General features: G+C 29.6%; 1 protein-coding gene across 1 annotated transcript; it reads left to right on the forward strand.

Moving 5' to 3' along the window:
• On the forward strand, positions 1–27801 carry LOC107452402 (uncharacterized). The gene is made up of 4 exons (XM_016068874.4): positions 1–144; positions 2138–2654; positions 14328–15330; positions 27620–27801. Exons 2-4 carry the CDS (start codon positions 2138–2140, stop codon positions 27666–27668), a joined length of 1569 nt encoding a protein of 522 aa, XP_015924360.2. The 5' UTR covers positions 1–144; the 3' UTR covers positions 27669–27801.
• Positions 27802–27810: the final 9 nt, after the last annotated feature.

Raw genomic sequence — 27810 nt, forward strand, 5'->3', positions numbered from 1 at the left:
GAAGAGTTTTGAACAAAAAAGTTTTGTATCTCTAACCGTAATCGGTTATCGGTTTTAAAGATTTATTTAGTAAGTTCTAAATTTATTTTCTTTAAATTTTTGGAAAGTTTGAAGGGACAGAATTTGATTTATTTATTATTTGATGTAAGTATATGTGATGTTAAGTGATTTATTTATTTACTTACACTGTTACTTCAATTATAATATGGTGGATAATTGAACGCATTTTTTTTTTTTTTTAAGTTTCTAAGCCGTTTGCCTTGCCACAGTTTGTCCCAGTTCATTTTATTCAGCTGTTAGCCCACTATTTTTTTAATTGTGTTATTATTTATTTTAATTCATTTTTACTACATGCTTTTATCACTATCCGAGTACTGTATTAACTTTGTTTAATTCTAACGGTGCCACAAAGCTTTATTTGTGATTCAATAACCTTACACCCTGCGACAATGTATAATACTAATAATTACGACGATTTAGGGGCAAATGCCGTCACGTTGACATTTTTTTTTCTTGCGCAATTTGGTATTATTAATAAGAAGAATTCAAAATTCAGATCATGATACCGAAATATCCCCTCAAACTTATCTGTCTCTAGTTTGAAAGCCTCTACAAGATATTTTTGGAATTGATTTTGTAATCAAAGCTAATTTATGAAATATTTGGTGTGATTAGAAGTTTTTTCCTTTACTTTTTTAATGAATAGTAAAAATTTCTTTCAAGTAAATAACATACTTGTTAAGAAATTAGGAAATATGTGTTCGGTTTTATTTGGGTCACAATTTCCATTATGTTAGTCTTGAATTTGTATGTACTTCTTTGTGTGTTTATAGATATGAAATGCGTGGGTTATTTTAATTTAGGGTGTTTACCTAGGTATTTACAAAAAGTTCCTTCTCTTTTCATAACATTTACAAAAATTTTGTATATTTAAAGTTCAATTAAGTTTTGATCATGTTGTGAATAATCAATTTATTATAATTTTCTATGTTATTTACTTACTATGTTTTATGTTTACTTACTTGTTATTTGCTGTGAAGAAAAATCCATTCAATTAAGCATGTAAATTATTAAAATAGTAATTTTTTGTTGTTTTATTTGAGATTGGTTATGGTTCAATCCACCCCAACTTAAGATTTCTAATCATAATTCCCATTATTTGTAATTTTAAGTGTAACATTTACAAAAGTTTTGCCTGGAATATATTTTTAAATGAATTTTTTTTACAAGTTATAAGTAATATTTTTTATTGTATGAATAATACATTGCTTATTTGATAAATAATTAGTTATGATGTGTTAATCTATAGTCGAATCTGTTATTAAATGTCTACCCATAGAGACAAAAGTATTTTAAATTTAAGCAATAACTCATCTTGAAGAGATTCCCTTGACTTGCTGTTCATAATATATAACAGAATTGGTTTCATTTTGTTAATGTGGCTGATTTTAAAAACTAGAATGTCTGCACCTGGGGACCAAAATGTTTCGAATTAAAGCAATATCTCATTTTTAAAAGATTCCCTTGTCACGCTATTGATAATATTTAAAAGAATAGATTTCATTTTGTTAAAAGAGGAGAGTTAAACTTAATAAGAATCCATGGCTGTTAGTAATAGTTTCCTGAAAGATCCCTATTGAAGTAAAATTTTCGCCCAAATAATTGCTTGCTTGCTTGAATATTTAAATAAGTGTTACTAATACATAACGAAGCGAACCTCATTTATAGAAATCAGTTTAGAGCTTCTTTTTTTTTGTTCTAAAATGTTCCGTTTATTTTTATTCAAAACTCTCTTTGAAGTTTAAAAAAAAAATCTTTTATTTACCTTTAATGAATTAAATGCTTATTTACTATTCAAAATTATGAATACGCATAATACATAACATTTCGAGTATATTTAATGTCAATCATAACTGGAAACTATTGCAGTTTTTCTATATTGATGACTATAAAACTGTCTAAAATTCCCTATGTGTAAAATATTCATTACATTACGCAACATTTATGAAAATCTACTGGATTTTTTTCCTCTGCATCTTGGCAGCTAAACAATCCCTTGTGTATGTTACTCCAACAAGATTCACTTCTAAATATTAGTTTTCAATTTCATGTTTTTAATTATCATTATTTTTTTTAGATGGCTCCTCCTGTTTGGGCATATCAAGTGGATAACTTTATCCCTCCTCCTGACGAAGAACTGGTTTGTAGTATTTGCCAAGCAATTTTCTGTGATCCAGTTCAGTCTCCATGCAACCATGTTTTCTGCAGAACTTGCATTGCAAAGTGGCTCGAAACCAACAGGAACTGTCCGATATGCCGCAAGAGGACCACACGCACAACCTTACAAGAAGTTGTCCCCATAGTTAAAAACATGATAATGAAACTTATACTCCGTTGTCATAATTCAGAAAGAGGCTGCAAAGCTAAGTTTCCATTAGAAAGCTGTGAGTCCCATGTCAAGGATTGTCCGTATGAATTAGTACAATGTAAAAACAAACCCTGCAAGCAAATGTTTGTTAGGAAAGATATCAAAGATCACGAGACAAACTCTTGTTTTCACAGTGTCGTTCGATGCGATTCCTGTAGGTTAAAGGTATCCTGTCGCAGTCTTCTTACTCACAATTGCGTTGATGAGTTGAGGGTAAGGCTTAAAGGTGAGAAAAGATTCAATAAATTTATAGCTTAAATAGATTGTTCTATGAATTATATTTATGTTCTCTAATGTTTTTTCTTTTTAGCTTAATGTACAAAAAACATTCTATTAGTTCTAGCAGTGTAAGTAAATTAATATTTTGGTCAAGAAAGAAAATTGGACTCGTTGCCTTTTCTTGTCCCTTTATCAGTGTATTCATCTCAGAAAAAAAATGGGTGAGAATTTCTCACCCTTTCTCCAAAACAGGGTGAGATTTCAAAAATTTAAAAAAAAAAAAAAAACGAAACACAAATAGACTTGAAAAAAAAAATCATTTCTTTAATTATAATGCATTTTTAACATCTTCTAATTTTTAAAGCATTGAATATTTTTGCTGCATCATCATATGGAAAATGTTCTACATCTACTTTTTCATCAGCTATTCTCATTAGGTTGCTCAAATGCGTATTTGTTTCGTTTTGATCGTTTCTACCCACATTTGTTTCATTTTCATTTGTCCGTTTCGGAGTAGAAGATACTGGCTTTACAAGGTATTTGTCCATCTTACATTAACGAGCAAAAAATTTGAACGTCTTACATGAAGAAACCTTACCTACGGTAAACACGTGGTTACAGAGAAATGCGTTCTGAAAGAGGTTCCGTGGTTCGGAAGGATGGTGTTCTGTTGTTCTTAAAGGTTCTGAACAATATTGGTAAATAAGGAAGCTAGATAATGGGGCAGATGTTGAAAATAATAGAAGATCCAGGAAGAAAAGTGAAACGGATTTTATTCTAAATGGCGCAAATGAGAAATTTTTTTCAAAATGCGAGAAATTCGCGAATTTTGAAATTGGTTTATAGAATGCGCGAATTTCTCGCGGTAATCATTTTTTAATGCGAGAATATAAAAAAATATTCGAGATTCTCGCGTTCTCGCGCTGTAGTGAAAACACTGTTTATATTATAACACCACCTATTTGAAAAAGAAAAATTGCTTATTCATTGGAACCAGGGTTGGCAAGTTTTTGACACATGACGGTTTTTACCGGTTATTACCATGGTTTTTGCCGTCATGTCAAAAAACCCTCTGTCAAAAACCCATAGTTTTGGTAAAACTGTATTTTTATTTGAGTTTAACTGCTTATAATTTAATATTAATTCCTTTTTGAGCAATAAAATTAGAAAAAAGTTGTTAAACGATATTTAAGAACTGATTCTTGCATTTTCCCAACATGTTTATATCAAAACATACTATTTGAAGTAAAATATTAGGATACTAAACAAAATTTTCAACATTTCCAAAGCATCACTTTGTTTGGCATATTACATTACTGAAGAACATCAAGATTGATTACTTTCATTCATAAAATCTTGCTTTGAGAAACAAATGTACATAAAAAGAAAGCCTCATAAAATAAATTTTTCTTATCAATTTTTTTTCTCAATATTTTACACGGAAATGAAACATGAAAAAGCCTGGGAAACCCTTTTAGAGTTTCCTTGCAACATTGCAATAACCTTTTGTTATCATTATACTCAATGACAGGCTTCTTTGGAACTAGACTGGTGGTCTTCCATTGAAAGAATCTTCTCGAATTTTGGACTCATCCATACTAAACTCTGAAATCGACTGGGCAATGAAAAATGCTCAAAATTAGTCACTTGCTATCGCATGCTTCGGCACAGTGACCCCGACTACTGAACATGTAATTTTGTTTGTAATTAAGTTTTGTTTAATGTGCTTTTTTAACTGAATAAAAAGTTTTAACTTGACAAAATAGCAGTAATTCTTGTCTTAAGAGTTTATTAGTAGTTACAAGTTTTGAAAGTTTATTTTAGCTTATTTCTAATATTTAAGAAATGCCAAATTTTAAATTCTTCTTTTTAGTTCTTGAATTTATTAATAGTTCCAAGCTTTTGTTTGTTTGTTTATTTGTAACAATTAAGAAGTGCAAAATTTTGAATCCTTTGCAAGTCAAGCTATAATGATAAAAGTATCAGTATTTTCAATAAGTATATTACAGTATTTCTGTATGAATGTATATCCTTCTATAAGAATACATGTATAGGGGAGAGGGGGGCACTTTTCAACATTGGGCACCTTTCAACAACTAGAATTTCTGCCTTCTAATATTGCTTAATGATTCACCAATATGCCAGACAATAAGCTTTAACTATGCATAACTGTTGACATTTAGTTTTAAGCACTTTCTTTTTACCACTGTTGTGTTACTCTGTGGAACATGTTTTAACATTCTAAAAGTAAAAAGACAATTTTGATTTTAAAACTGTTTATCGACCAGTAATCTTTTAATAAAGTAAGTGATATTTATTCATCTGCTAGTTTATTTAATTCTGCTTCTAACTGTATTATTTATTAGTAAAAAGTCTTTTTCTAAAATGGTTGATAATACTTTAACCAAAATGTCTGTACCAGGGGCAGATTTCAACAGAGCTTAGGGGGCACATTTCAACAGTGTTAAAAGGTGTCCCAGGCTTATTATTTTTTTGTTAAGTAATCTAGCAGAAGTCATTAGTCAGCAAAAAGCCCATTAATTACGGTTGTTATATTTAAAATACTCAACTTTTTCTGTAAAGCATTATTCTAAATATTTTGAAAAACATGTGAATGTGTTCAAGGAAGCATGTTTGTAAAAAAAATTTCAATTAAATGAATTGAAATTTTTTTAAAAGCTTAAAATCAAGATTCAGTTTGTCGCATTGTTGTTGAAAATAGAATTTATTTACAAAGAATTCATTAAAAGCATCAATAAAATAATTATTTTAAAATTTTATAAAAATATTCAAGAAAATTTAATTTGGAATGAAAATAATTTAATTTTAAGAAAATTGAAAAGTTTAGGGTGTAACATTATATTTAATAAAATTCTCAATTCTGATATTTTACCTTCTTACAATTTATAAAAATGTTGCGAACATATAAAAAAAAAAAAAACACTCTAAACCAGAAGTTAGTGAAGAAAATGTTGAAAAACAATGGAAGCAGTCAGAAATGGTGCATGTTTAACAGCAGCAGCAGACTTATTTGGAATAGACTTTTCAGCTTTATTTTATTAATTAAAAAAAAGAAAGTCAAATAATTGTTTGGTTGGTGAAACCAAACAATGTACAACTACTAACACACAAAATGCTACACTTCTAAATACACAAGCCAACAAGTTTTTGATGTCCAGCAAGAAACCCTGCTCTGTGAATACATAACTACATGTTCAATTCTCAATTACAGTCTAACTTACAGACAAGTTCGAAAACTTTCCTATGATAACGCAAAGTGTTTCAACTCCAAAATTCCTAGTAGCTGGGACAAAAATAAAACGTCTGGAATTGACTGGGTTAAAGGTTTTATGAAGTGTCACCCACAGCTTACTTTAAGAAAACTGGAAAACACCAGCTTTGCAAGAGCTATAGCTTTTAATAAAGAAAATGTTCAAGAATCTTTCAACAATTATGAGAGAGCTCTTAATTCTGGTCATTTTACAGTGGATCAAATATATAACTTGGATAAAACTGGAGTTTTAACATTTGTTTCAGCTCCGAATGTTGTTGCCAAGCTAGGAGCTGGTCTGGTGAGGCAGGTAGTTTCTGGAGAGCGAGGAAGCATGATAATCAATGTTTTATTTTCAAGAATTAGTAGTATAGAGGATATTAGTAGTATAGAAAGAAATGACATTAAAATGAAACTGCCTCAACCAAGTTTAAGCTGCGTAACAGCTCGAGCTGTATTTTTCATGACATTCTCCGTAAACTTTGATTTTATTAAAGACCAAATTATGTAAAAAAAATCTAAATCAATCCAATATGTTCATTCATTATTATTATTTTATGAGTAAAGATAATTTTCCAAAATGTATGATCTTGTTACGTTCTCTTCAGTTGTTGAAATGTGCCCCACCACCCGTTGAAAACTGCCCCCCAGGAGGGGTAGATTTCAACAAAATACATGGTTCACTAAATATGTAAAATTAGGTACTTTGTCTTTGGTTTAGACCTTTGGAAAAAATTGAGAGGTTACCTCAAATATCAAATTAGTAAATAAAAATTAGAACTTAGATTTTGAAAGCAATAAAACTTCGAAAATAATTCTTAAGCAAAAACTGTTGAAAGGTGCCCCCCTCTCCCCTATAGTTGCAAAATCAATAGCAATCATTTACAACATCTATATTATATAAAACGTTAATACGTATGAATCAATAAAACCGATGTTTCTTTTCTCGCATTGGCAACAGTTTTCATTTTTAATTAATAGGCTTCGGCGCGCAAGAGCACGTAGTGAGCATCGTATGGCTAATCTATATTATATAAAAGGCTAATACGTTTTAATTGATAGGCTTCAGCGCGCAAGAGCACATAGTGAGCATCATATGTCTAATCCGGTGAATTCTCACCGAATTATCAAAAACAATTCTCACAAAATTATCTTCATCGAAGCCGATGCTTTACATCCGGCATTCAGTACCATTTCATATTGTTTTACAACACATGGTTTTAGCCCTCTGGTGGGAAAGACTTTAAAACAAAACTTACAACAGTTACTTTTCTCAACAACTGAAATTTAGAATAGTGTGATTAAGAAAAATATGTGAACTGTTTGCAATTTCAAATTAATATTGAAATGCACAGGTTTAGAATTTTCTACAGTGAAAAGTTTTCGGAACTTCAGTGTTCAAAAAAGTATATGAGAGCTAGACGTTAAGAGCGTATCCAATGAGCGAGCATCGGATTGCCAAGCAATCCGAAATGAACTGCGAAAGCAGTTCCCGGGGTTGGTGAGCGCCAGCGAGCAGGGGGCGAAGCCTCCTAGTTCATTTATAGAGGCAATTATGTGAAAATAATATATTGTCCGCTATGTGCCATAAATTAAAGAAAGCAGTAGGTTTTTGACGGTTTTTACCGGTAAAAACACGGTTATTACCACTGTCATGTCAAGAACCAGTTTTTGACAACAAAAACCCAACCCTGATTAGAACTCGTCATTTTAAGCGGCACATAAAAAACATTTGGGTCAGGTCAAGTTAAAAGGGTTGTTATTAAGTATAAAGTGTAACTTTCATATTTTGTTTAATTACTTTCTTACATTTTGCGATGATGCATTGAAAAAAATATCTATTGATGTATCCACTTTAATAAAGGTATTTGTGAAGTGGAAATAACTCTAAAATTATTGCATATTTCATTAAAAACGTTTGTAAATATTGTTTTTGAAATAAAGTTGCTCTTAAATAAATCGGGTCAGGTAGGGGGAGCTAAGTGTTGAATGATCTTTAATCCTATCTAATGTTCTATATTTTTATAATGAAACGGCTAAAAATTAATCTACTTGTTTTATTATGACCCTACGTAATAATTTTAATTTGAAATTTTGTTTTTTAAAAAGAATAAAAGGGCGACAACTATGTAACAGACGTATCATACAATTAAAAAAATTACTGAAATAGCAAAGTGATACAACTTAATGAACATATTTAAAGATATAGATAATTTTTCTCACAAGTTACTGCCTTCACGTGGCAGTTTTTTCGTGGAAAAAACAATTTCCTTTAAGTAACTAAATCCAATTTAAATACATGTCTGCTATAAACAGTAAAAACAGTTCAAATTACCGTTATAGATATTAATTTTTACACTCTAATTTATATTTCATATGAACCAAAAACTGTTACACCTAAAACTGGCAAAGTCAAGATTAAAGGACAAGGCAGTGAAACTTGAAACGTCAAATTTGCGGAGAAGCAGGATTCTGACTAACACCCTTACCAGACTCAGAGCATCCCACCTGAAAGAGATGAATATTCAAAAAGATGGAACTACAAAGTAGTGAACTGTGGCCCTGACTCAGAATTATCATCTGAATATCTTTTCTCCTGTCTGGACATATCTTGGATTTAGACATTTGCCCTGATATACAGGGATGAGATTTTTCCGCTTTTTTCACTTTTATCTCTTGAATTTCAGCTTTTTATCAAAAATTCTGATTTTCTATAAATTTCACTTTATTTATAAGTAGTATTCCAGGGTGTGTAGCGTTCGTAAAAAGTACTTAAAGGTGCTTTTTTGGGGATTTCGTTTTTAAAAGCTTAAGGTGCTTTTTTCAGCTGGTGTTTTTAAAAAGTGCTTTTTTTTCCACAAAAATTTTTTTTTTTCTTCAGTGATATCTGGTGGATCCCATGCATTTCACGAAAAATGGGGTGTTTGCTACGTAATCATTCACGCGGACTTCATGTGGTACCCACGTTATGACTTGCGCATGCGCACAAACGTAAAATTGAAACCAGAGTGCTCCAATTCGGATAGAGAATATCAGATCCTTATGACATTTTTCTCTTTTTAATTTAATTTAATTTTATTCTTGTTTATTTTACTTCTAACACTTTTTTGACGTATGGGGTAAGGGTAATTTTGTTCTGAGTTCAGGGTCAAGTTGAATTCACTCGGTGATGTGGGAAAGTACTGATTGTTTTGATTTACGTCCGTTTCTTTTTGGGTTTTTTACCGCTAAAACTCTTTATAAAAAGTTTTTGTTTTTCAGTAATATCATTGATTGAATATGAATTTTTTGAGTGCTTGAAAATTTTTGTAAAGTGCTTGAAAAGTTTTTAAAAAGTGCTTATTTTTGATTCAAAGATTTGGCTACGCACCCTGTATTCCACTTTTTCAGAAAATTCACCGATTTTTCAAAGAGAAACAGAAAATTCAAACTACATAGCTACCAATCCTTTCTCATTTTTACTTATTTTAGTTATTTTCTCCCCTTTTACACGCATCAGATAAGATTTTCCAAATTTTTTACCCACCCTCCAGATAGATCCGATTTTCGTAATTCAAACGACACTGCTTCTGACAAGCCTTTTAGAGGTCTCAAGCCTGGAATCTGATAATATCTCGATTCTTATTCACCTGATTTTAATATCAAGCATAGCTTTTCATATGTGCGTGTTGCGATTCTTATTCACGTGATTTGAATATTGTATGTTACGATTCTTATTTACGAGATTTAAAAATCCGATATTGTGATTCGTATTTACGCCTTTTTAAAAACCTATGTAGCGATTCATATTCATGCAAGTTTAAAATTCAATGTCTTGATTTGCTCGTGCGGTTTATAATATCAAACATTTATTTTCGTATTTATATATGGTTTTAAAATAAGGCATTGGGATTCGCATTCTAAAAATTATGCATCATGATTCATATTTATGCGATCTAAAAATTATGAATCGTGATTTGTATTTACGCGTTTTAAAAATTCTATATCCCAGTTTGTATTTTCTCATTTTCAAAATCGTATATCTAGTTTCATATTCATGTGATTTCAAAATCCATAATTGTTATTCATATTCACGCAATTTTAAGATCAACTATCGCGATTCTTGTAAGCATGGGTGCAAGTCTTCCGTCCCCAGGACGGATTTCCGTCTTTCAAAAATGTCCGCGGACGTAAGTAAGACGGAAACAAGACTGACTCGAGGACGGAAATCCGAATTTTTTTTTCTGTCCCTAAAAATATTTTTTAGGTCTATGTTATTGGTCTACTTTCTTATGTCCTGTTGTTATTTTATCAAAAGACAGATGAATAAATATTTTTTGTACAGTATTTAAACTAGATGTATTATGGTAAAGCTTTCTTAGATAGTTTGCATATGTCGAGGGGGTATTGTGTATGTTAGGTATTTCGGTCAAAAAATTTTCAGTCTTGGCCTTTTTTCCAACTTGCACCCATGCTTGTAAGAAGTAAATATTATTTTTTTAAATTAGTTACTATAAAGGTGACTGTTTTTCTAACGACGATTATTAGTATATGTAAGTGTTAAAACATCAGAGAAACTGGAAGGGATTATATTCAAAACTTACATTCTGTGCTTGCAAAGAAGAAAAAATAGGATTTGTCACAAGATGTTTGAAGATGGACTAACGACTAAATATAGCAAACATAAAAGATATAGCAAACAAAAGCAATCACTTAAAAAGGGATTAAATTAATTTTTTTGGGGAAAAAGAGTTAATTACCTTATCAAAATTTTACTTATAATTGCTGTTATTTATGCTATAAAATGCAAAAATTCTTATCAAATAAAAAACAATTATCTAAACAGTTGCTGATCGTCATAATATTTTTCAAACTAAAATAGCAATTTTTGTATGTTAGGGAGTTAATATATATTTCTACTTCACAGTTATTGATATGTTTCAGAGGGCTGTAGTTAGATGAGACTATAATATGAGCATAATGATTCGGTCCAATGTTAAAGTTTTTTTTCCCCAATATAATTTAAAAAGTAATATTACTGATATATTTGCTATAAATCACATAACTGTATTTATTAAAAGAAATGAAATATTAATGTATATTCTCAGAAGTTTTAATTTGCTAAACCAGGTAGTTTTTCAAGTAATAATCGTCTCTTATGTGAACTGAGGAAAAATATAATTTCCAGCTTTATTTTTTCAATTGGTAATTTTTATTTTCACTAAATGTCAAGTATCAATGTAATCATTTATGTAATAATAGATTAGTACACAATTGTATGTCAACACATTATTTATTACCTTAAACTGTGTGGAATTCATTATTAATGGGTTGCGCTTGCGTAAAATTTACTATTGTGGAAATTCAGCTTTTTTGCCTTCTGGCTAATCTCATCCCTGGATATAGCCGAAGCTGTGACCTTCGGTCTTACATAGTGTTTTATTGTCCATAATACGACTACCAGCCGACTGTTTTTCTTGCTTTTTGATTAAATTGTGTAGAGTTCAGAGAAATAATCTGCATCTGAAGAAGTGAAACATAATTTTGATAGCCATTAACTCCTTAATTTAACTATACAAAAGTATTATTAGTATATGAAAATATTACTATGAAAGTTTTAGTGTATGAGGTAATTTTTTTTTTATAAATGATACATTTATTTAAGAACATTTTTATTTCAAAAACAATATTTAATATGTTTTTTAATGAAATATATACTAACTAGGAGGCTTCGCCCCCTGCTCGCTCACGCTCACCAACCCCCGGAACTGCTTTCACAGTTCATTTCGGATTGCTTCGCAATCCAATGCTCGCTCATTGGATACGTTCTTAACGTCTAGTTTTTGTATACTTTTTTGAATACTGAAGTTCCGAAAACTTTTCACTGTAGAAAATTCTAAACCTGTACATTTCAATATTAATTTGAAATTGAAAACAGTTCACATATTTTTCTTAATCACACTATTCTAAATTTCAGTTGTTGAGAAAAGTAACTGTTGTAAGTTTTGTTTTAAAGTCTTTCCCACCAGAAGGCTAAAACCATGTGTTGTAAAACAATATGAAATAGTACTGAACGCCGGATGTAAAGCATCGGCTTTGGTGAAGATAATTTTGTGAGAATTATTTTGATAATTCGGTGAGAATTCACCCGATTAGCCATATGATGCTCACTACATGCTCTTGCGCGCCGAAGCCTATCAATTAAAACATATTAGCGTTTTATATAATATAGATTAGCCGTATGATGCTCACTACATGCTCTTGCGCGCCGAAGCCTTTCAATTAAAAATGAAACTGTTGCCAATGCGAGAAAATAAATATCATCGGCTTTATTGTTACATACGTACGTATTAGCGTTTTATATAATATAGATTTTAGAACTATACCCACTTTAAAGTGGGTACGTCAAAACATGCTCCTTTGAATTCATTACTGTAATAAAACAATATAATAAAATTGAGTTATCATTCATTTTTACACATCCAATGCATATATATAGATCATATATAAAATTCGTCAAAATTGTCATTAAAATTAATTCAATAATTTTAGGGACTTCTTTAGAAAAAGGTTGATTTTATACCTACCTGACCCTATGTTTTAATTGTATTTAAAAGTGCTTAAAATAATTTTTTCATATTAATTTAAGTAGTTAATGTTATCTAAATAAGGTTTCACTTAGGCTGTAGCATATTTTGTTTAACTCAAAATAATATCGTTGAAAATAGCAAGAAAATTTTAATTGTTTTTGGCATATTTGAAATATAAATTAGGGCACAGATAGAGAACGATTTTCAAACAACAGGCAAATATTGCCTGGGACACTTTTTCAAACTTGGGTATTAAAATAATTCGGAAGTAATGAACTGTATCATATCGCGTAATTTAGCAGCTAGCAACATTTTATCATATTTTGGCGAACATTTTTTACTTCTTTGAAAGATTATAACTTAATCTTAAGGTTGTAGATTTTTTAAATTTTATTCGATGTAATTTTTTTATGTGTAATATGAAATGTACATACAATACTTCCAGGGTTGGCAAGGTTTAGGACAATGGATTAATCAGTGTCCAAAACTGTCTTAGACTGTCCAAAACCCTTTTACTCAAATTATGTCACAATTTTATCAATATTTAAAAGGTAAAATAAACATAGAACTAATAACATACTGATAAATAAATCTACTAGAGAATATTTGTTTTTAAAGGTATAATGTTTTATTAATATTTGACTCTTCAATTTAAACATTAAACAAAAGAAAATTAATCTAATCAGTAATCAAGTTCAATTGGTCCTCTCAGTCAATAGTACATAACTGAAGTTTGACCTTGCCATACAGGTTAAGCTATTAGGGACTGGCTAGTCATAAACAAGTTTATTTATCTATAGTACTACTATTCAAGAATACTTTTATTTCATTCATGTTCGATTCTTTTAGCCTAGTGGTGATACATCACCAGTGTCAGTAACTTAAACTGATGTTATGCCCTTCAAAACTGTTAATACATTTTTCAGTTATTTTGTATTTTCAATTTAAACTAATATATTTATGTTAAAAAACAATTTTTTTTTAAATGTCTTTTTTATCCTGTGATGCAGAAATTATAAAAAAAAGTTTTAAAAAAATATTGTGAAAAATAAAAGGATAATTTTTAAACAAATTTAATATTTTTTTTAAAATTATTATTTTTTAATATTGCATTATTTATCCTTATACAAAAACATGATTTATTAGTATTAAAAGCATATTTATATCTAAAGGATTAGGTATTCACTTTTGTTGTTCACTGAATTGTGGAGCTTCAAAAATTATAAACCTTTTCCTAATATATTATATTATTTTCCTTAAAGTAAAATGCGTAAAAAATATCGAATATTTATTGATACATGTAATTATTATGTGTACAAGGGATATACCTATAGAATTTTTACCTTTTACCAAAGTTCAAGGTTTTGGACACTTTAAGACAGTTTTTATCTAGTTTAAGACAATAAAATCCACATATCCTGTCCAAAACCCAACCCTGAATACTTCAATATGTTTATAATTCATAACTAACTTAAATGCCTTAATTTTCTTAATCAATTTTTTAGTGCAATTTTTTTAAAACAATGTCAAAAAAAACAAAATTAGCCCTTTTGCTTCGTAAAATTCATAGTAATAAATACATGTTTTTGAATATATTATAATTATGTTTTACAGCTATTGATTTGAAATGTAGATTTCGTATGGTTGTATAAAGTAATTTGATCACTTGTTACAACATTTATTAAGTTGCTTTTTTGTCAACAATATTATTTCGCTCAAAAAATTTTATTAATGCTTTGTTCATTTTTATTCTGTGGTTTTAAGGTGTTTACTAACTCTTTCTTAGCTTCGTAATGTTTTATTTGTTACAATGTTTTAATCTAAGCCTTTTTTTTTTCAGGAAAAGATGAAAAATTAAAAGAGTATCGGGAGAAATTAAAAAAATTAAAAGAAGAATTAAAAAGCATCAGAGAAAGTGAAGATTTTACTTCAGATTCTTCAATTGTAAGCATTTCCCCTACTGAAATACTTTTTAATTTCACAGAGAATTCAAATCTGTCAGAATTTAGTTCAATTTCTTCGGATGATTCAACAAACCAACAATCTGATGAGTCAGAAGCAAATTGGTCGAGTCCTCGTCCAACAAGAGAAAGTATGATGTTTGAATTGGAGCAGTTGCAGGAACGTATTAATGACCATTTTGGACAAATAAGATCTGCAGCCAATGAACAAGCGGAAGATAATAATTCAAGCATCGAATATCCTCGTGCTTCAAGTCCAGCATCTCTCGAGGATTCGAGTGTTTTGGCTGCTGAGCCCGCTGAGGTTTTTGTTGAAGAAGAGCCCGAAAGTATCGTCAGGCCTGCGAAGCGAAGACTCTTGACTCAAATTTTAGATTCAACAGATGAAGAGGAACAATTAGAAGCAGCTCCCCAACCTTCACGTAAAAGGACTTTCCAACATCTAAATAAGGTTGATTCCACTTCAGGTAATAATATAGAGCCTGTTGCTGGACCAAGTTACAGATCATCTAACATTACAGATTCCAGCACCTCAAACAATGACAGCTCTCCTTCTAATCAAAGCAGCAGGTTTAAATTACGACCGAAGCTAAAGTCTCGATGTGCCGACCGACGATCTATGCCTATGAATGATGTCGCCAGCCCTACGGCTCCAAATGGAAGTATTGTATTTGAAAGAACCCGGTCATTGCTAGAACAATATAATTTAGAATCTGATCCTGAATGGCTTCCGCCGACTGCACTCGAAGATGATTCAAGCGATAGCAATTTGTATGAATTTCGAAGACCTGCCACAAGTACTGATGATTCTTCAAGTTCCTATGAATCTGCGAGTTCTTATGAAGATGGTGCAGTGGGTAGAACAAGCGACTTATTAAACAGGTAATTTAATGCAGTTCACATTTTTATGTTTAAAGTCTTTTCTCTCAAATTTTGCACAATATTTATGTATGTAAGCTATAGTCAAACAATTGCTGCTGTCTACTAGTCTGAATGCAGTGTGTTAAGGGTTAAAATGTTACCAGCTGACTTCTGGATTTTGTCAGCTTCACCTGGACAACTGATATTAGCAATCGCAACTCTCGAATCTGCCATCTGGGGAGAGACCGGTTTCATGCCTTTGACCTTTATCCCTTCCCTCTCCTCCTCTTTTCAGTTGTATAGGAATGTACTACGATTTTCACTTTTCTTCTAATTTTGACTTTTTATTTAATAAATATATTTTTTTAAATTTCTGTGATACTTTTCTTTAGAACTATGTTTAATGTAGTTTTCAGTTCCATGTAGTTTTCCAACTTAAAAAGATTTTAATCTATATGAAAATCAAGAGAGAAACTAACGTATTTCCTTCCTCTATGACTCTCCACACGTTAATGGGGAAAGCACGCGAAGTGTTGCCATAGGTAGAGAGTTCTGCTGTATGCCACCTGCAGCCCATTTCGATCGCCAATAATAACAATTTATTACTTGCTATTTAAGTAAAAATTACTAATACATAAAGAAGCGAGCCGTATAGTTATCATTTAAGGGCTTTTTTTTTTCCTTTGTTCTAAAATTTTCAGCTTATTTTTATTCAGAACTCCCTTTTTGAGTTAAGTTTTTAACTGTCAATAATGAATTACTTGTGTACTACTATTTAAAATAAGAGTTGACATAATAAAAAAAAAATCAAAATTTATTTAATGTCAATAAATGGAAAATATTGCAGACCATTTAAAGTTATTTGTGTATTAAAGTTTCTTTATTTTGATGACTATAATATATTTAGTATATTACGCAATAGATATCATAAAATGTTTATTGTTTCTCAAAATATACTGGATTTTTCCCCATCCATGTTGGCAGCTAAGGGTTTTTGACCCACCCATAAGCCCATTTTTTTTTTTAAGGAAAAAGAAAACCCTGGTTAGCAATGTATAATGTGAGTGAAGCAAAAATTTCTAACACTCCATTTTTCTCAAATTTTAGCTATAGGTAATCGTGGATACCCTGACTCAAGGGTAGGGGTGCACAACCAGCGGCCCACTAACCCTCGATGTGCTGCCAACGGACGCAATCTGAACAAATTTTGTTCAACAAAATGAGAAGAAAAAAAAATTTTCTTTTTGAAAAATTAAAAAAAAATAATTCGAAATTTCCACCTTTTAAGTTTTTGACGCATCCGATTTCAATCTATGTAGTTTTTCGATCGTTTTTTCTTCGATGCTTAACTCTACAGATTTAAGCATAGTTTTGAAAATCCCAATATTTTCAATACATCATTATTACAAAATGCGAATTTCGAATTTTAGTTATCACTTTTGACGCTCGTCGTGTGTGCCGATTTCATTATAAATCCAATGACTTTTCGGTAGTTATTGCTACCCATTTATACGTAGTTTCTGAAATCGCAAATTTTGAAAGTTACGAAACGTTTTATTTGTGCAAACTTCATGGAAAATCTAAATGGCTTTTGATCCATTTTTCGGCTGTAATAGCTACGAATTTCCGCATGGTTTTTAAAATATCAATATTATAGCACGATATTATTACGAATTTCGAGAAAAGAATCGCTCATTTAGATTAAAATTTTTTGACCTGGTTTATTTGTACCGATTTGTTTTTTATCGTTTCAAATATTGCTGCCCTTTTCTAAAAGGTTTCGAAAGTCCCAATATTTTATATACGCTATTGTGATACTTTAATTTTAAGTCCTGTATTTAAATATGTATATAAAATTTTGATGCATTTATTTACACGAATTTTATTGTAAATATAAAGGGAGATTTTGATAATTTTTTTTGCTATTTATTACTACTTTCCCCTCGTAAATTAAAAAAATTCTGATATTTTAAATACTATAATTTGACCGCACGCGAGTTTTGAATCGTGCACTAAAATAATAACTTTTTACGTCCTCTATTTGTGCCGATTTTAACATAAATATGAGTTTTTTCGAACGTGTTTTTTTCCGTTATCGCTCTATTTTTACTTGTGACTTAGAATATCCTGGTATTTTAACACAATATCAGAACTCGTGAAATTCGATTGTGTTTTTAAAAAAATTTTAAACCTAAAAAGTAATTACGTATCTTAGCAAAATCGACACCTTCCTTAAGACATTGAAATTAAAAAAAAGAGATGTGAACATCTATATTAAACGCTTCCCTTTTGCAAAAAAATAATTCAAAACACATGTTATTTCTTAAGTCCCATAAAGACACCCAGTATACACACCCTACTTATTCTTTTTGTCACATGATTTAAAAATCACATGTCGTGGTTCGTACTTATGCATTTTGTGAATTACGATACGTGATATGCAAATACCAGGGTTGGCAGGTTTTTGACATGTGACAGTTTTTGACAGTTTAAACCATGGTTTAAACCGTCACGTCAAAAACCTCACTGTCAAAAATGTCGAAAATGTCAAAAACCTATATTCATATGTGAAATTTAATTAATACATAAAATTTATATATTTTTTTATAAAGGATAGTGTTTCTAAATATGTTCTAGAAAAGATAAATTTAAAATTTTGAAGAAGCACTTATATCTTGAATAGTAACCAAAATCTTGTACTTTTGAAAGCTCACATCTTTTGTAATATTATGTATTCATTTTCATGTGTTATTGAAAATCTGCAGTGATATTATTAAGAAATTTATTTATAACCAAATTTAGTGTATAGTATATATTATACTAAAAATTAGACATTTTTAAAGATAAACATTAGCAGTTTTGTACATTAGACATCTTTTAAAGAAAAATCTTTTTAATATTCTTTTAAATCTTCTTAATAATCTTTTTAACATAAAACAATACAAATTTAAGGGTACAGGGGACCTTAAAAACCAACTTTCAGAGTTTTTATGCTACATTTATGAAACTCTCGGTATTTACTTATAATATCTTTAAAAAGCTGTATACAAAATTTCATGTAATTTGATTTATAATTTTTAAAGTTATTGAACTTTTAAAATTTTAAAATAGCATAAAATCAAAACACTCCACAAAGCTTAAAATTCACCGCAGAATCATACTTTTTTTTTTATATGACTCGTTTTTTATTTCCAAATAAAAGTTACTTAGTTACCAGTGGCTAATTATATCTCTAGCTCAAAAAAAACGCACTTTTTTTGTATCTCATGAAAATTTCTGGAAAAATTTTAAAAATCTTAAACTTTTTTTACTATAAACAAATTTTGTCAATGTTCTAGGTAACGAAACATAGTAAGTGTTAATCACATACATACATAGTACACATAAAAAAAGTTTCAACCAAAAAAACTAAAAATTGAGAAAAATGGAGCATTTCGAAAACACAAAAATCCGTCAAAATTTCATTTTGAGAAAATAGCAATTTTTAAAATGTATTTAAAATAACACTATTAGTTGTGTATAATACCTAAAAAATGACTAATTAAGCATATATCTGTACTTTTATCTCCATTATTAGGTTGAAATGGATGAAAATTAGGTTGAAATGGATGAAATATGTGCCTATGAAAAGAAATACACAAATGTACTCAGCAAGCATATTTACTTATTCAAAATTTAACGCAAGTAAATTCACTAAAGTAATAACATAAAATAAGTTAGTAAGCATGAAATTAATTTATTTTAAAAAATATGAATGATATATCAACCGAAAAATGAAACATTGATTCAAATGTAAAAACTAATTGTGTGCGATATATATAATATAGAAGTGTCAAATACAGAAATTTTTTTTAAAATCCTCCCGCACAATAGGATGGTCCTTCTACTCTTACATAATTTTGATTGTCACTAATTTTCTTGTATTTTTTCACATTTCGTTCATGCTTATATTGCTCACATGACCAACAGTTTCACTTTCACTTGCTTTCTTTGCCCCCCCTTAGTTTTACATTTTCAAAACCAGCCCGCCTCTTTCTATTCATCCTACCTTTCGGTTTTCTCCACTTGGGAGAAATAGAATCCATGATTCAATAAAAACAAATAAAACAACTCAAAAACGTAATAAAAACAATTAAAAACCTAACAAAAACAATTAAAAACCTAACAAAAACAATTTAAGAAGAATAATAGCTTTGAAAAAAGCTGTTTGTTGTAGAAATAACGAAAAAAGAGCAATATCGACAATAAAAATAAACGAATGCATTAAATAATCAATCAATCAGCTAAGTAACTATTTTGCCAATAATATTTACAGAAGAACCCTTCTGAAATGAATAATATAAGGCTCCTTTAGCTTTTAGCTTAAAACGAAACTAAAAAAAATCGGCTGCTTCAAACTACTGACTTCTGTTTTCTGAATGTAAACAAAGGGGCGTGGCCTAATTAAAATCCTCATATCTCAGTAAAAAAGGGTTCGATTTCCAAAATTTTTTTTTTGTTTGAAAGCTTACAACGTCTATTTTCTGAAAAAATAAAAATCTCAAAATCAAAATTTTGGTCACTTTTTTCAAATTTGAAGGTCCCCTGTACCCTTAAGTGCTTTCTGTTAAATACACAGAGTAGTTAGTGTCGATTTACAGTATATTCAGCCTATTCATTTACTATGCTGAAAATTTAGTTTATCCAAATACTTGTGAATTTCATTTTGCTGAATACTATATACATAGTTTTGTTGAATATCTAAATATTCAGCTGTTGAATAATTACTTCTTGCTTTCAAGATATGCATTATTTGTATTCTTAATACAAGTGGCGGAAAAAAATTAAGAGGTAAAAATTGTTTTAAAATGATAAGTGTAATAATTATAAATAAATATAATAAACAATATGAATTATATTTATCATTATTCACAAATATAACTACTTTTAAATTCAAATTAACATACTGGATAATAAAGATATTCGGTATAACATTAAAATTTTTTTTCATACACTTGTATCAAGTTTGTATTTATACAACATAACTTGTAAGTTCCTTATAAATATTAGTTATATGTTCCTTATATGTCAAAAATGCATAGCAATAAACTTTTAATTTTCTTAAGTATCAAAAAAAAATTTTTTTTTCAAAATATAAATATTTAAAAAAATTTTTCTGCACATGCATTTGAATATAAATTTCTGAGATTTTAAATCTGTTATTTTACCTTAATTTTAATTAAAAAATATTTTAAAACCTGCTGATTACCTATAGTATAGTTGAATTTCAATATAATGCATGGCAACTGTTGGTAGTTTTGAAGTTTATATATTTTTTTGGCAAACTTTAGTTTTTGACATTTTTGACGGGTTTTTGACGGTTTAAACCAGTATTATACCCTTGTCATGTCAAAAACCACTTTTTGACGTCAAAAACCCAACCCTGGCAAATACGAATTACGGTACGTGAATTTTAAATTACGAGAAAAATTAAAACGTGTGGTTTTATAAGTTTTAATTCTTCTCGTAATTTAAAATTCACGAGTCATAATTCCTATTTGCGCAACCTTGAAATTGCGCATCGCATTTCGTATTAACATTAACGAAATTTAACAATCATCCATCGCAATTTGCATTCAGATTTAAAATTACATATCGCGACTTGTATTCTGACATTTAATGTAACTTTTCACAATTTAAAAACCACGCATTTCAATTTGTTTTCATGCTATTTGAAAACCATGCATCACGTTTTTTATTTACGCAATTTAAAAATCTCACATAGCAATTCGTGTTCAAGCAATTAGAAAATAACATCGCTATTTGTATTAACGCTATTTAAAAATCCGGAAAGGAAGAACACTATCTAGGACGAATTCCAAAACTGATTAAGTTATTTGCCCTAAGTTTAATACTACCCACAACAACAACCTCTGTCGAAAGACCGTTTTCCAGAATGAGTTAGGCTGATTCAAAATTACAGATCTGTATTTAAACAAATTTATTAAATTTTAATTGAATGGCTCAAAAAAGCTATCACAAGATCAAGTGAATAAAGCTATCACAGTATTTAAAAATTTTGCAAATTACAGGATAACCATTAAGAAATTTTTTAAACCATTTTCTACCTACTTGGACCATCTATATAGGTATATATTTCTCTTACACGGCACCAAAAAAAAAGCCTCATTACAACTCCCCGAATGGCAACGTTAGAAAATCGACCACCGATTGCTGCTAAAAATGTCACATGGCAAATCTAGATGAGATGGCTCAACATATATCGCTTTTAAAAATGGAAACAATAACCAGAGTGAGCATTATCAGGTTGTTCAATTCAGCTATTCATACTATCTCATACTATTAAGCTATCACATACTATTAAGCTAGGCAGAAGTGAGTAGTAGATCTCTGTTTTAGTATTTTGTCGAAAGCGCTTTTCTGAAGTACTTTGTACAACTAAATAAGATTCTTTTCACAACACTTAAATATTTACTCTATTTTCTTCATTTATAGAGAAAACAGTTGGCAAAGAATTCTGTTAGGTTAAAAAACATTTCGCTAAAAAAAGAACGAATTCTAAAAGAAATAAAAAATAAACAACTTAAAAAATAAAAATGCTGTTGCCAGCCACAGAGTTTTTTGAAAGTTAACTTAGCAACATAAATCAAAATGACATAGAAGCGCAACTAGATCAAAATTACGATACCTGAGCGCTTGACGTAACAAATCCTTCAATTCTATAAGTGTTGTATCGCCAAATGCCCAAATTAACAATTGGGTATAATATAGCCTACGTCACAGGTTGTGTTGTTCCTACTAAATTTAACCCATGAACGGCATTTTCTGCGAGCCTAACTTCAAGCCACAAATAAACAAACAAAGTGTTCGATCGTTTAAATAGCTGCTCGCCAGATTTTATTGCATTATAAAGAAAAGTTATTGAAACTAAATACAACTAAATAAACAACTAAAACAAATAACAACAGCTACTAATAACAATAACTAAATAAACAACAACTAAATTCCATTCGTTTAGCATTGCGTCATATGTTGTTCCTACTAAATCGAAGTAGTTGTGTTTTTTTCATATTATACCCAATTGCAATTTCAAATTAATATTGAAATGTACTGGTTAAGAATTTTCTACAGTGAAAAGTTTTCGGAACTTCAGTATTCAAAAAAGTATACAAAAGCTAGACGTTAAGAACGTATCCAATGAGCGAGCATTGGATTGCAAAGCAATCCGAAATGAACTGCGAAAGCAGTTCCGGGGGTTGGCGAGCGCTAGCGAGTAGGGGGCGAAGCTTCCTAGTTTTATATAATTTATGATTATATGCTGGGAAATGATTTGTATATCATTAAATTTTTACAGTGAAAAAATTTAATCAAAATAAATTTTGTAAAGTAATGTAAATGTTATTAGTTGTTAATATATATGCGTATTAATTTAGAAAAATAGTTCCTTTGAAATTAATGCTTTCTTTGTTTTCCTTCCCTCTCTCAGCCCTCTTATAATTCATTTAAAATGTCTAAAAGTTTAAGTATATTCCCTACTAAATATTATTTTCTGCTGAAGCGGTTTTGTTTTAATTTTAATCATTTTTAACCCTATAAACTTTAAATTGAAGTATTTAGCTTGCATTTATTTTCATAACTAGAATTTTTATTTATTTGCATTTAATTCTATTAATCAATTTTTTAATGTTAAAATGTTTGTTTAAATGGACTTTTGTATTATGTAATCTTATAAAAAAACATGAATTTTCTCTTAGTTATTTAATAATTTTAATTTATCTAAATTTTTTTTGTCGATAAATTGATTATAATTTTCAAATTCTGTTTTTTTTTTTTTTTTTTTTTTTTTTTTTTTTTTTTTTTTTTTTTTTTTCAGTATTCAGTTTTAAAGTTTCTGATTTTGAACATTTAAAAGTATTTAATTTTATGAAAGGTTAATTGACAAAAATAATTTAGTGCCTAGAACAATGATGTTTATATAACAATTACTACCTAAAATTGCTGTCAATATATCTGTTTAAATACTTTGGCATGCGGCCCATCATTGGTCAATCTCCTGTGCATGTGGCCCTTAGTGTAGGGGTGCAAAAAGGTTGTGCACCCCTACTCTAGGGTGACTTCTCTTTCCATGCAAGACTAAAATCTTAAAACACTGTAACAGGAATTAAGAGTTCCAAGGTCCTTAAAAGTCTTTAAAGACTGCTTAATTTTTATTTTTCATCATCACTATAGTTGATAGGAACAATTTTTCAGTTCAACTTTTTAAAGCAAAATGTTGTTCTTTTATCGCCTAGAGTTACACCATGCATCAAAGGTAGAGCATTTAGAGAGACAAGAAGGGATGTGTGTGAGGGGGTTACAGGCAAAAAAACATGTCTTTTAATTTATATATACGTTCTTCTCATTAATATATTCTGCCTTTTGCCTAGACTGCTCCTTCCTCTATGGGGAGAGAGAGAAGCATTCTAAAAGAAAAGGATAGAGTGTAGTCTAGGGGGAACATGGAAGAGATAGTGCTTTTTTGGAGGGGGCAGTTTTAAGTTACCTAAGTAGAAGACCCACACTGACCTTCAAAGTTGACAGAATTCAAGAAATTCAGTTCTACTGGTAACGCATCTGTTTATAGGAATTAAGTAAAACCCTAAAAAAAGAAGTATCAGAAAAAATGTTTAAACTATATTCAATCACGAAAACTATTTCCTAAAATGTTGAATTAAATAAATGTGTATAATATTTCAATATATTATACACATTTCAATATATTATACATATTATGCACAAGCTTTTGAAGAGGAAAACCTAAGAGATATTGAGTTCCTGAAGACAATAAATGAAAGCCGAGCTTTCTACAAACGAATTAATAGAAGTCGAATGGACTTAAAACAAACATCTAACCTCTGCAAAAGTAAAGATGGTTTGATTCTGACAGACAAACAGGCTGTACTCAGCAGATGGAGTGAACATTTGCAAGAAATGTTCAGTAAACATGATCAATCCTATTGCTCTGGGAACGTTTTTGAAAATCAGAATAATGAAGGTATACCTCCACCTGAACTGGGCGAGGTTGATATTTCTATAAAAAAGTTAAAAAAACAACAAAGCAACTGAGCACGACAGGATAGCAGCTCAGCTGTTAAAATGTCATGGTCCAGTATTTCTAAAACTAATTTATAATCTTATTACTGATATTTGGAATGCTGAAATTTTACCTTCTGACTGGAACACTGCCATTATTTGCCCAATATATAAAAAAGGTGATACCATGGTTTGTTCTAACTACAGAGGTATAAGTTTGCTATCTACTACCTACAAAATCTTGTCAAACATTTTATTTCAGAGACTTATACAATATATAGACCCTCACATTGGAAACTACCAATGTGGTTTTCGCAAGGGAAAATCAACTGAAGATCAAATATTTGCACTTAGACAAATTTTAGAGATGACCAGGGAATTTGGTATTCCCACACATCATCTCTTTATTGATTTCAAAGAAGCCTTTGACAGTATTAATAGAAATCGCTTGTATGAAGCCCTGGTTGAGTTTCAAGTACCACCAAAACTAATTAGACTTGTAGAAGCAAGCATGTCAAAAACCGTATGCAGAGTCAAACTTTTGGGATCTTTATCTGAAGAAATTAAAGTAAATAATGGAGTCAGACAGGGGGACTCCTTATTCTGTCTTCTTTTTAATGTTGCTCTAGAGAAAGTTATAAGAGATGCTGAAATCAATATCAGAGGCAACATATTTTCAAAATCTATCCAAATATTGGCGTATGCGGATGATTTAGACATCATTGCAAGAACTGTTCCTGCATTAAAAGAAGCTTTCCTTTCTTTGGAGCTTGCTGCTAGGGATATGGTACTAATCATCAATACCGATAAGACCAAATACATGCCTGTACTTGCTAAATTAAATCCTAGTGAATCCTATCTGGAGATTGGTTCCCACAGGTTTCAGACTGTTCAGAATTTTACTTACCTTGGTTCAATAGTTACTGCCGACAATAACATAGACAATGAGATTCGGAGTCGTCTAATTTGCTCAAATAAAACTTTTTATGGTTTAAAACGTTTTTTCAAATCATCTCTTTTATTAAAAAATACAAAACTTTTACTCTATAAAACATTAGTTAGGCCAATACTTACCTATGGCTCTGAGACCTGGAACCTAACTCAAGCTGGTGAAAATAAAATTGCCATTTTTGAGAGAAAAGTTTTGAGGGCCATCCTTGGTGGGCTAAAAATAAATAATTCCTGGAGAAGACGATATAATACTGAACTGTATAAAATCTACAGAGAGCCAGATATTGTGAAATTCATTAAAATAAATCGAATGAACTGGGCAGCTCACATTTTCAGAAGGAATGATGACTCGGAGGCTGAGATGGCTGGATTTAGTTGAGACTGATTTCCTTACTCTAAAGGAGAAAAACTGACAAACAAGTGTCAAAAGTAGAGAGAAGTGGATTCGAATTCAAAGGAAGGCACAGGCCCACCCTGGGCTGTCTAGCCAGATATGATGATGATGATAATATTTCAATGTGTAATAAGGAACTGAATGAAAACCAAATTTTTTTTCAAAAATACTTTAAATTATTTTTCCTAAATAAGAATGAATGATTTGCTTCTAACAAGAAAGTTAAATATTTGGTAACTATTTATAATTTGTTTTGTTGCATTGTAAATTTTTTCTCTCAAGTTTTAGATTGTTGCATAAAAATTTTAATCTACTCAATTAAAACATCCTTAGATTTTAATGATCATTTTATTCCGTTAACATTACAACTTAATTTACTGTTTTTTTTTTTATTATTTAATTTTTGGTTATTTTAAAATTAGTTCATGTTTTTCACGACATTGTTTAGTAACATTATGTAAAGTTAGTTCCTAATAACAGGTTTGGCTGGAAAGAATTTTGTGTAAAACTCATCATGAAAGTAACGCTTTTGCTGTTTTGTAATAGTTTCAAAATTGTTAAGTTTTATACCATTTTCAATATGTTTGTCATAAAAATTTTCATTATTTTTTTACAAAACGTTACCAGATAAAGTGATATTATGGGATTGTTTTATAATAAAAGAATACTACTTTCAGGTTTAAACTGTTAATTTTTGATAAAAATAACATATCAAATCATAATAGTACAGAGCAATATTAAGAATGATAGAGGATGTTAAGAAATGTATTACAAGTAAATATCTATAAATGATGAAAAGATAAATAATAGGGTTGGAATGTGTTGATACCTTTGAAAAATCATTGTAGACCCTTTTATTTATGTTTCACCGAGAACTAATAAAGAACAGTGGTTTGAAAATTATAAATCTTCTCAAAATAATTGTATTTTTATTTTATAAAAATTTTCATAAAAATATTTATTGCAAAGAATATAAAAATATATATTAAGCATAATGAAAAATAGTAGAATGATTTAAGGTGCTTATATATTAGTATATCCTGTTTTTACTTGAAACTTAATTTAATATGACATAGCTAAGAAAACTATTCTCATGCATAACTCCAATTCAACTTTCTAGTATTGATTCTTTTAATATATACCTTTATAAATAAAACATTTTCTTAATAGAAAAAGAATTTTTTCAGTGTAACTGAATATTTAAAAAGATAGTCTCGCAGCTGAATATGTGATGCAGGTCTAGTAATTTTTTCAATGATTTTTCCAATTTTTTTTTCTTTTTTTTTAATATACATAAAAATTATTGCTATTCTTAATTTTTACAATTAATTTTACAATTCAATGAAATCATTAAATATGGAGTATGGATTAGTTTTACAGATGTCGTTAACCCTTAACAGTCTGAAATTTTTTTTTAAAAAACTGACCCAGGCTTCAAAAAATTGCCTGGTATTACTTTGGCGAGCCCTTTTAATACAATTGTATCAGTGCTTACATTATAATAAAATTGTTTATTATTATTTTTTTTCATTGATTGATTTTTTTAAAGAAAGGTAAATAATTGGCACTGTTACTAGTGGTATATGTATATTCGTTGTTAAACACACATAAAGTCCTTAATTTTTTTCAAAAGAAAGTCCTCAAAAGTGCTTAATTTTTGCTTTGTTTAAAGAGTGGGAACCCTCCCACTCTGTATAATCATGTAGCACTGTTTTTATTTGATGCAACATAATCAATTCTGGCTCTTGTGTTATTCAACTCCTCATTCAGTAACTTTTAAGTTGTACTTTTTGTTGATTCTAGGGATAATCAAGGTTTCTATTGTATTTTAATTATGTCACTTCAAATTATTATTTTGTAATTCATTATTAATTTGCTATATTTCTTTTTTAGTTTTTATGCAAGCAGTGACTCAGACGAATGGCTACCACCTGGTTATTAAGAGATTTACTTATAATTGAATTGTATATTTTGTTTTCTACAGTAGTTTTCAAAATAATTTCTGTGTTTGTATAACTTATAAATTCATTTTCTTTTGTCCTTTTTTGATTGCAAATAAAAGTTTTAAACTTGAATTTAGTTTT

This window comes from Parasteatoda tepidariorum, chromosome 8 (assembly GCF_982258835.1).
Source record: "Parasteatoda tepidariorum strain Cologne lab strain chromosome 8, Ptep-v5.0, whole genome shotgun sequence".
Classification (NCBI taxonomy): Eukaryota; Metazoa; Arthropoda; class Arachnida; order Araneae; family Theridiidae; genus Parasteatoda; species Parasteatoda tepidariorum.

What these genes read in the sequence shown, in the direction of transcription:
- LOC107452402 (XM_016068874.4), top strand. Translation starts at nt 2,138, where the DNA reads ATGGCTCCTCCTGTTTGGGCATATCAAGTGGATAACTTTATCCCTCCT. An exon ending in GTTGAGGGTAAGGCTTAAAG is followed by an intron (nt 2,655 to 14,327) that starts GTGAGAAAAGAT and finishes TTTTTTTTTCAG; the next exon opens with GAAAAGATGAAAAATTAAAA. An exon ending in ACAAGCGACTTATTAAACAG is followed by an intron (nt 15,331 to 27,619) that starts GTAATTTAATGC and finishes TTTCTTTTTTAG; the next exon opens with TTTTTATGCAAGCAGTGACT.